The 11,030-nt window shown below is 47.7% G+C and overlaps 1 protein-coding gene across 1 annotated transcript; it reads right to left on the reverse strand.

Annotated features, from left to right (window-relative positions):
* Nucleotides 1-201: 201 nt before the first annotated feature.
* REXO4 (REX4 homolog, 3'-5' exonuclease) lies at nt 202-10,047 on the reverse strand. The gene is made up of 8 exons (XM_080927293.1): nt 9,745-10,047; nt 8,239-8,579; nt 6,539-6,676; nt 6,164-6,357; nt 4,859-4,947; nt 2,837-2,911; nt 2,045-2,119; nt 202-1,179 (listed from the first exon to the last, which is right to left on the reverse strand). Exons 1-8 carry the CDS (start codon nt 9,940-9,942, stop codon nt 1,060-1,062), a joined length of 1,230 nt encoding a protein of 409 aa, XP_080783419.1. The 5' UTR covers nt 9,943-10,047; the 3' UTR covers nt 202-1,059.
* Between the last annotated feature and the right edge of the window lie 983 nt (nt 10,048-11,030).

Here is an 11,030-nt window from a genome sequence, read left to right on the forward strand (position 1 = left end):
CCCTCCTGGTCCTGTGGCAAGGGAATGTATCACTAGGTCCAGTACTGTATCTTGCACTCCATGGTAACTAATAAATACAACCCAGGCTGTTCCTGGAATGTCTGGCTGTGGTGTCAATGGTCCTGCCTTGCAGGGCTTCAGAAAATTCTAGATAATGGGAAAAAACTGAACTTCCACACACTCCTTTTCCATCCATTTATTTCTGACAGTGTTGGGAAAGGAACCCAGGGTCACACCTAGTGAACGAGTGCTCTCTGAGTCATACCTCAGTCTGCAGCTGCATTCAAAGCAGACATCTGTTCTTATATGCATGGGTGCACCTGTTCTAAGAGTTGTCAGGTAAGTCCATAAAGTTCACTGGTCACTGTACCTGTTGCTAGCCAGAAAAGCTGCTGGCAGGACAGTGGGAAGATGCTTTCACCAATGCTGTTCCAGGTGGTACCTGTGCCCCAAGGATCACCCCAAGGTCTGTTTGGAGAACACCATACTGGACATTGGCATTTTAGAACAACTCTGGGCCAAGCAAAGGACATATGGGTGAGAAAGTACTTCTAGCTCAGTGGCTTTAAGAAAATCCTCAATGGGCAGTTGCTGTGCTGGCCAGATTGCTTTGCAGCAGACTGAACGCCCTTAGCCTGGATCCCTTAGATCCAGCAGAGCTTATCCCCTTATCTACAAGAGAAGACGCTTTCTGCTCCTAAGTGCCCTAGCTGAAACCAGCTATGCTCATTGTTAAGTGGTAGTACAGGTGGTCAGCAGACATAAACTCTGCAGCGCACTCATCCAATCCAGTGATGCTCTCCTTCTTCTGAACCTGCACGGGACTTTCCCAGTACCTGCCCAGTCTACAACAACACATAGGTGCAGGGCCAGGCCCTGGTAGTCCAGGAGGATGTTCTAGCAGCTCACATGTCACAGGCCCACAGCCATGGGTCTGAGAAAGCTCACCAAAGACAGAGTCCCTGCTGTGCAGATCTGACAGGCCTCATAACCCCATCCCACCGCCCCGGACTGAGGAGTCACTGCAGGATGGGTGGTGGCGATAGCAGTTGGATGGTGCTAAGCGTACTCGCTGCAGTGGTGTGGAGTGGCAGCTGGGGCACGCCGGTCTGCAGCAATGCTCTCCCATTCTCGTTTTACCATGATGTAAAGCCTCATCGCTGCCTGGGCATCCTGCACCTGGGGACAGACAGCAACGTTGACTACCCAGCTAGCGAGAACACATGACTACAGGCCACAGAAGTAATCTTACAACTACTGAGTCTTCACAAAAGCCACAGCACTGAGGCTGCAAAGCCAAGAGACACACACCTCCCTAGATGACTATGGTAGGGCAGTGAAGGAGAAAAGCATGCAAAATGGCCAGGGCACCATTTTTAGCAGAATCTGAAGCTAACTCCTATAACTCAGCCATTCTGTTTACAGGGGCAGAAAGGGAAACCCCACAGCAGGAGGAAGCTAGAGCTTCACAGCAGACACAGTTGAGACAGGAACAAGGGCTGAGAGTCAGAGGCTACACCACAGGAGAACCTATTCTGAAGCAGACTACCTGGCCAGGCAGGCCTGTTGGGACTGACCTCAAATCACAAAGCCCTAAAGCACCTTTGCTAGGGTCTGGATAAGTTCTACCTCCGGAGGCTAGGTCACCAGACTGGCAATGTAGGGGTAGTGGGACCTTTCAGAGCTGGGGTCTAGTGGGAGGTAAAATGGTACTAGAAACACAAGGTAATTCCTGGGGCACCAGTCAATTCTGCCAAATGACCTGTTTCTCTTTCCTCCTTGGCATCTCTCCAGTCAGCTAAGCCTCATTACCATGAAGCCCCCAACCTCAGGAAGTATGCAAGCAGCCTTCAATTAGACTGGTGAATTTTGTTTCAAATCCTTACTGTATATTATTCTTTGTACTGAGTTCAAGTTAAAAGTAAACATTTAAGATATAATAACATTCTGTAAGCTGCTCTGCCTAGGGTCCTTTCCTGTTTCTATGGTCAGGTGAAATATCCCCAGGTATTAAAGCCAGGGGCCATTACCCAGTGACACTTACTGAACAATGCTCTGCCTGCTGGACCTTGATCCCCAGAATTTTCTCAGAAAGTTGTTTCAGAGATGGTCGTCCGCTCTGCAGAGAAAAGGACACCACTGAATGTGTTCCTTCCACAGGCTCTGCCCAAGGAGGACATAGCTGGCTCCTGAGCACACCCAAGTGACCTGCAGTTTCCCTTCACCAGGAGCATTTGTGGCACTTGCGGCTGCTACTATCAGCCTGCTGTGGCTTATGACATCGATCATCAGCCGGTAGAGGAGCTGAGGCCGACAATATTCCAAGTGATGGAGTGCTTTTAATTATTATTATTATTATTTTAAAGCTAGAGTTTCTTCTTGCAGCTCTGGCTGTCCTGGGATTCATTCTGTAGACCAAAGATTCACCTGCCTTCAACTCCTTAGTGCTGGGATTAAAAGTGTGAGCCACTACACCTGGATTAATGTTTTTAAGTTCTTATTAGCTATACATAGGTATGTCTAGCTGCATGTTGGCATGTGCACATAATTGCAGGGCCTGAAGAGGCTAAAGATGTCAGGTCCCTGGTACTGGAATTGCAGGGATCATGAGTAACTTGACATGAGCGTAGAGACTTGAACTCAGGTCCTCTGCAAGAGTAGTAAGTACTCTTGACCACTGAGCCATATCTGAGGACAACTTCTCTTGCCTTCAGAACTTCCATCTGTGACAAGCACTCTTAAAGAAAGGTTACAATGAGAAACGGAAATAAACTAAATCCTTTAGTCAGGTCAGTGCCAGGGACTAGTCATGGCCCAAGAGCCATCCATTACGTACCTTTACTTGACCCCTGAATGGCTTGAATTTTTGGGTGTCCCTGATTTTCTTTTTTGGATGGTCAAGGAACAGAACCTAGAAGAAAATGACAAGTCTCTCCATTTCAGTCTACAACAATGGACCCCCTTTTCCAAATACTATCTCACAGGGCACAACAAGGTGTTAACACTCAGAAAAGAGCAGTTTCTCAAATTAATTGCCCTGACTTAAGGTGATGCCCAATATTCAGAACCATGTTAATAAAAATAAATCCTGGTTGTGTGGTGCACACTTTAATCTCAGCACTCTGGAGGTGGAGACAGGTGGATCTCTGTGAGTTCAAGACAAACCAGGACTACACAGTGAGACCCTGCTTCAAAAAAGAAAAATAAATAAAATCTTGATATCAATGCTGTTGAGAAAGTCAGCCTGCCACCTACTTCTCTGAGCTGGCTGTTCATGGGGAAGCAAGACATGAAACTTAACAGCCCGCCCTGCAATGTAACAGACTTCTACACTAACATGGTCCAAAAAAGTACCCACTAGGAGGCAGGTGTGGCCCTGGTGGCAGTCTTCTCTAAGGTGACTCATCATATCAGTGGGCAGGTGACTTTGGTTAATGTTTAATTGTTGAAACATTTGTTATTTTTCTTTTTTGGTGCTGGGATGGATCCCAGGACCTTCTTCTACACATGGAGCTCACATTCTGCCACTGAGCTACATACATGTCTAGCCCCAAATATCTGAACGGGAATTAACCTCCCATCTAGAGGTTCCCGAAACACAGATACAGTGACACTACACATCACATCCAGGAAGGACAATGTCCACTGTCTAATCAGCAGGAATCTAAAAGGGCAGAAGCAGGATGTCACATGCCCTAGCACTGGGTAGTCAACTGAGCTCAATCACCTAACTGTAAAGGAGACACCCTGAGGAAACACATGCCCACCCAGTTCCTTTCCTACAGGGACGGCTGAAGCAGCAGCAACATTCAACTCAGACACTTGGGATGCTAAGGAACAGTGGGGGAGTCATGTGAATGCATATTCACTGCTCACCTGGAATCTGCTCCTAACACCCTAAAACTTAGCTCTGCTACCCACAAAAGCTTCTTCCTCAAAGGATTAACAAGATTGGTTACATTATATAACTCCTGGTGGCACCCAGCAAGGCTCTGATGCCTGGCATTAGAGGTCCTGGAGTTGGAGAGATCGCTTAGCAGTTATGAGCACTGGCTGCTCTGGAACCCTTTCAGAGGATCTGGGTTCAATTCCCAGAGCCCATATGGGAGCTCAAAACTGTTTATAACACCAGTTCCAAGAGATCTGGCACCGTCACACAGGGTAGGCAAAACATCAATGCACATAAAAATAAGTAATCTCAGCCAGCACTCAGGAAGCTGAGAGGCAGGTAGATCTTGAGTTCCAGGCCAGCATGTTCTACAAAGTGAGTTTCAGGACAACAGTGCTACAAAGAAACCTTGTTTCTGGAGTCTACCACACCAGATGACAACACAGGTGTCCCTTTTACCAAGTAGACTATGCTGCTATTTTTCTGCCGAACCCTCAAATGGACCAAGTAGCAGTTTGCTTGTGAATTTAAAGTAACTCACTTAATAAACCCAGACAAGGTGGGCTTCCAGCATCACAGCAATGCCCAGATAGATATAAACTGGACACATAACGAGAACCCTAGGGCTTTGTCAGTGTGAGCAGATTTGTGTCTGCTCATGGGACACACAGCTAGGCATCAGGCCATCTGCCATGTGTCAGGTATGTAACATTCAAAGCCTCCCTCCTCTGAGCTGTCAGTACTCTGGCACTGAAATCCCAATGTGGTTGGGACTCCTAAAACTATCAATTGTGGCCTCTTGAACACAGCCAGGCCTCAGGTACCTGACACCATTGCTAAAGAAATTCCAAGTCAAGATAAAAAAAAAAAAATCAAAATGAAAAACCCCCAGGGTGGTGCTTTTGGAGACAGGGATGTAAGGTTGTGTGTGGCTCCCATGGAAGAGTTGGTAGCCCCGGAGCCAAGCACCTTTAAATCATTGTGTAGCGCATGCCCCACCAGGATTCTGCCCTTCAACATTTCTGCCACTTCCTTCTTTACAACTTCAAACTCTTCTCCTGAAAACCAAATGAAGAAATGGTTAGCAACACATAATTCAATGAGATTCTAAGGGAAGTTCCTTCCATCCCTGGCCAGACTGGTAACAACAGGTTACCTTCATGATACACAAAGCTGTGTGCAAGGTAGGTCCCTAGGAAAGTGGAAAGGCTAGGAGGGACCCCACTGTGCCTTGTGCTCTGCTCCCACTTCTGGGGACAGTAGAAAAAAGACAAGAGCTCTACTCAAAGACAATCAGTCAGCAGACTGGCACTAGTTAGCAAACCACTACTGCTAACCTAGAAGTCCAAGAGCATTTAGACCCCCTCGTGGACACTTGACAACACGCTTCCCATCCTTATACTACAGCTTCCTAAGTGAGACTCAGACTGTATCTCTGCCACAGACAGTGCAAGAAAGGTTACAGGGACCTTAGGGTTTGTGCTGCTGTTCTTTCCCAGCAGACACCCTTTGGGGATCACCCTGCCCACACCTCTACTAGAATGAGATCCAAAACCACTTCATTGCCCAACTCTATTCACAGCTAAAGGACCATCCTCTCTTCTGAGACAGAAAGAGCTGCTGGCCAGTGTATGGTTTAAGGAACAACAGAGTCATGTGTTGGCCGTGGGTACCAAGAGAAGGTAACAGGCAGTGGGTGGCGAGGAGCTGGGAAAAGGCCTCAGGTTGCATCCCTAGTGGTTTCCGGGTCTCTCTAGGAGGCAGGCTCAGAGCATCCTAGATGTCCTTGTCTATTACAGATCAGACCCAGTCTCTCTCTATGTTGGTTCACTTCTTCTAACTACCTCCCTATCTAGCTCCTGCCTCAGAACCAGCCCTCTGATCTCTACCCTGTTCTCAGTGTCATGACCACAGGAACCTGCTGGTACTTGCACTGGTTTCCCAGCTCCTACTATGTACACTACTCACTCTTCAAGATTTCCCTCCTGATCCCCAACACACTCACTCCATTTTATTCCCTACTGCTACACAAGAGAAAACGATCCAAGAGCACTGTCCTGGGTAGGGACAAAGCATAGGCTCCAAACAGCACAGCAGCCAGGCAAGGCACCTTTTGTATCTTCAGTCTACTACTCTGGGAAGAGGTAAGCAGTGTCAGGACCCCCACTCTGCCTGCCACACCATGTTCTGGAACACAGAAGGGGAGACAGAAGAGAAACGAGTCCTGCTGCCATCCCTGCTGCTGCACTCAGATCTTACGAACATCGGTCATACCCTGCTTCAGGTTCTCAGGCCGGATCCCACTGACGGCTGTCCTGTAGTCAGTCACTGGCTCAGTTGGCTTGACGTACTTGTCATAAACACACTTCCCATACTGGTTCACGATCGACACACGGGCTGCGATGCTCTCTTCCCCTTTGGGACCCACGCCTACCATCTCACAATCCAGGGCCAAGGCTTTTGTCAGGCTAGGGAACCAAAGGCCCTAGTGTAATAAATATCATGGGCTAGGATTCTAGGCCAGTGAGCCAAGCCATTCTGTACCCTTAAGACCCCTGGGCAGCCATGGCTCAGTGCCTGCTCTCCTCCCAAGATCCCAGTCCCAGAAGGAATCACATTCCCAGCAGCTATGGCCCGAGCTCAGCTTACCCGCCAAAAGCCTGTTCCTTCACCAGGGAGACAGTACTCTTGCTCTGTCCCAGTCTCTTCCGTACCAGCATGGCTGCCTCTGGGCCTATGGCAGCCTCAATATCATCTGGATCCACATCATCAAACCAGATGTCTTCCCTGTAAGACAAAGATGAGAATGCCTGGCTGTGAAAAGAGCACTGGATGCCTCTTGAAGGGACCTCTGCCCACCAGGTAGGTGTGAGGGGCACACCATGAAGGCTGGCAGGATTGCTCCCCCTCCACACTCAGTCCCCTGAACCTGCTGTCCTGCTTTCCTTTTACTGTTGTTCCTTATTCCTTTCCTTTATTATTTGTAAGCATGCATTTATCACCTGCATGCCTGGTAGCTGATGGCCAGAAGAGGGCGTGCATCGAGTCTATGGAACTAGAGTAGCAGAAGGTGGGAACTGGGGATTTACTCAGGCCTCTAGGAGAGCAGTCAGCCCTTAACCACGGAGCCATCTTTCCAGCCCTCACCATTGTTCTTTTAATTTGCAAATATATCTATTACCCAAGACTGAGGAAGTACAGATAAAACACAAAGAATGTGAAACAGAAGCAAGTGACCTACTTCAGTAGAATAACCAGACATTTTTAATTAAACAATAGGTTTGTTACTGATTAAGAAACACAGGAGTGCATAGCAGAAAGGGACCTGTGTCTTGCACTGTGTTCACACTAGTGAGAGTGAGAGAGAGTCGATATTGGGTGCTTCATGGCTATCTGGGGAATTCCAGCTTGACTTCAGTATCCTTACTTAAAAAAGGTTCAACTGATGGGGCCTCACACTTCCTGTTCATTTGCATTCTTCACTAGGATAGCCTGACACCCCCCCACCTTGCTACACACATAAATGCTAAAGTAAATGTCTGTGTCTCTTCCCTGCTTCTGTCAGCCTTAGGAGGGAGGGGCCTTGTAGTCTCTCTAATCCAGCCTGCCTATACAACTTAGAAGGGGCAGTTAAACTCACGTCCCTTCAGCAACTGTATGTTGTAGCCTGTCATGAGCTCACTTGGCTTGACCTGACACAACTCTTATAAACATACTTCCCTACTGGTTCCCAAGGAGATAGTCTCCTTTCCCTTGAGGCTCACATTCTTCCACTACATAACCTAGGATCTAGGTTTTCTTTAGGTTCAAGGGAAGGCAGGAAAAGCCTAGGTAGCAGAAAGCCAGCCTGCCTTATAAGCATATCCTGTCCAGGTGAGGTGTTACCATAGTGATCATTAAGTAGCCAAAAGACACACACATAATACATGGTACAACCCGTATACCCCTAATTATACAGATGACCACTTTGAGGAAGAAAGAATGCAAAGAAACTTACCCAAAACCATCCACTGGCAAAAAAAGGCAGGGCTGGGTTTCACAGGAGTCCTTCTGGGTCCAGCACACATTACAACAAAGTTTTTACTGGCTCTTACCTGTGCCAAGCTCTACACTGGGGCCCAAAGGGCATTAACTGTATAATAGGGTCTGCCTTCAGCAACCCACACTCTAGGAGAAACAAGCGATGAACGAACAAACAGAACAGGCATCAGAGGGTTGGGTGAGAAGACTGCACCAGGGCTGAATGGTGGTGGTGGAGACAGTGGAGGCCAATGAGCATTCAGGAAATCTGTCTCTGTGGGCCCAGTAGCAAGGGATGTTTCAGGCTCCAGAGCAGAGCCGATACTTACTCAGTGGGCGTGGGCTGATCCAAGATGACAGCTGCCTCCTTAGCTTTCCACTTCTGCTTGGTGTCCCTTTGATGAGAAGGGATGTCACTGTATGTCCTCTTCTTGGCTCCTCTCTTCTGCTCTGTTCCAGAGGTATTTGTGGAAGGTACTAGTATCTGCCTATCCTTCTTAGGTTCTGATGTAACAGAACCCCTAGCGGTCTTGTCTTTTTCTGTCCTCTTGACGTCCTCTGACTTATCCGAGGTTTTTTTCCTGTTCTCCTGGATGATTTGGGGATGTATTTTGTCATCCATCTTAGAGATGAGAGGTTTTTCTGGGGCCTGTGACTTTTGTTTCAGCAACTAATGGAATCAAAATTAAATATAAGTCACACTTAATATTTTAAAAGCCACATTTAAATTTTGAACTGACATACCACGGGTTAAAGAAACTACCATTCACACACTTCCCATCACCATCACTAATGGTGGTTTTTCACTCCTTTATTTGGAGTTGCATTTCAAGTGACTTCCATGGTCAACATTGTGAGACACAATGATCACTTCCTTTACACTATATCTGGAGGTTGGCTATAGCTCAGAGCTTGAGGAAGACCTGGAGGAAGGGACTTCAATGGAAAGAAAGAAGTCCTGTGAAACCAGTAATGGTTGATCCAGACAAAGGAGAGGTCCAGGGAAACAATGTCTTTCTTGTGTTCAAATCCCCAGTTAAGACCACAAGATGGCAACCAGTTGAGAGATGTTGCAGCGAGTTATCCACGCCCCTAATACCACACTAAAGAACAAGGTGGAGTGTTCTTATATAGCTCAAGAAATTCCTTATTGGGCTGGAGATGGCTCAGCGGTTAAAAGCACTGACTGCTCTTCCAGAGGTCCTGAGTTCAATTCAGCAACCACATGGTGGCTTACAACCATCTGTAATGAGATCTGATGCCTTCTTCTGGTGTGTCTGAAGACAGCTACAGTGTACTCACATACATAAAATAAAAAAAAATCTTTAAAAAAAGGAAATTCCTTACTGTCTCTCTTATTAACCGAGGCACATGGCATACACTCCAAAAGACTACCTAGACGTCAGTCAAGTGAACGTGTGCTCAGTATCCCAGCGGTTTACATGCTGTGTGACCTTCTTTAACCCAGACTCCTTAAGCTCAGTGCCACAATCTCCTCATTTAAGTAACAAGGATAGTAAAAGCGTCTGTTATTAGTATGTAATAATTTATAATCGAGGGTGGGTATAGTGGCTCATGGATCGTGGAGGCTACCTAATGTAGGAGGGCAACCACTAGTAGTGTGGGTATACCCTGGGCTACATGAGTTCCAGAGCAGTCTGGGCCAGAGTTCTGGGACATAGTTTAAGACGCTGGCAAGGTGGCAACCTAGATATATGATTTATGATTGAGAGAAACAATTTGAGTGAAGCAGAGAGCAACATCCCTTCCTTCTTCGGTGTCTGTGGCTACCTGACTGAAAGTTAGGGATGAAGGTGGCCTGTCGCCAGTCTCACCTCTTGCAGCGCCTTCCAATTTTGAGAAAAGTTCTCTGGGGCCTTCGGTGGTTGGCCTGCGACAGCTACCCGGCGGCTTCCCGGAGTCCCACTTCCTCCCAGAGCTTTGCTCTTTCTGAACTTCTTCTTGACTTTCTTCCTAGCGAGCTTCCTGACAGGCCCAGGTTGGGGCACCGGCGCGGTGGCTTTCGTCTTCATCTTCTGGCTCTCCACAGCACGAGCAAGGCCGAGCCAGCAAGGATGAGAATCTGACGATCGATCGTGGGGCAAGCACCTGCAGAGCGCAGGAGGAAGCCGGGTTGCTCGTCTCTTCGCGACCTACTAGAAACCGAATCTGCATCTTTGGTTCCGCTCATACGCGGACTCGGCAACTAGACCCTTAGCATTAGGGGCTGGTCTCCCTGGCTAGCAGCGCTGCGGTTGGCTACCTAGAGTTTGGCAGAAGGAAGTTCAGACCTTTACAAAGATCTCGGGTCCCGGGAGGGCGCAAATGAGGAGATGCTGGGACACCGGAAAAGGCTGGGGGATTACTCTCGGTGTGGCACTCACGGGGAGGACTGACGAGGTGGAGGCGGGACTTGTGGAGGTTGCCCTATGTACAACCGAACAACCACGCACTGAGAATCCGGAGGCCTGCCAGACTGGTCCAGCAGTGTCCGATAATAATGATAAAGCAAAATGTAATTGTGATAATGTGTGTTTGTGTATTTTTTAACCGCAGCGTTCATAAATGACCGGCAATTTATACTTGACCTTGAGAGTGTGATACTTAAGATGGGCCATCACAGTCGAATGGTTTATATTGTGTTTCTCTGCCTAGAGATACGCAGCAAAACTAAAAGACCACTTAGGGAGGTTAGGGAGGCACTTGGTGGTGGTTGTTCCAATCAGAACCCTCAAGACCAAGTTCCCAGCACAAAGTGAGAAGGCTAGTCTGATTCCACGACAGACTTCAAATTGGCAAAGAGACTAGGCCTAAGAACTAGGCCAGTCCAGGCAACTCAATTACTAATAGAAAGAACTCCAGGCTCCAGCCTTCATGCCCGAATAATGGTTCCGGAGTGCCTAGGGATAAAGGTCATCCATGCTGACTATTTGAGTCCCGGGTTTCATTCTTCAGGGAATCATGGACCCTTAACAAAAGGAGATTTATTTGCAGCAGGGGGACAGAGGGCAGGAAATAAGAGACATAGACAAGAGATAGAAGACAAAGGAGAGGGAGAAGGGTATTTGTCCTTGGGAACAAAAGACTTCCTCTGGATAGTGAGAGGCAGGAAAATAAATGG

This window comes from Micromys minutus, assembly GCF_963924665.1.
Source record: "Micromys minutus genome assembly, chromosome: 13".
NCBI classification, from domain to species: domain Eukaryota; kingdom Metazoa; phylum Chordata; class Mammalia; order Rodentia; family Muridae; genus Micromys; species Micromys minutus.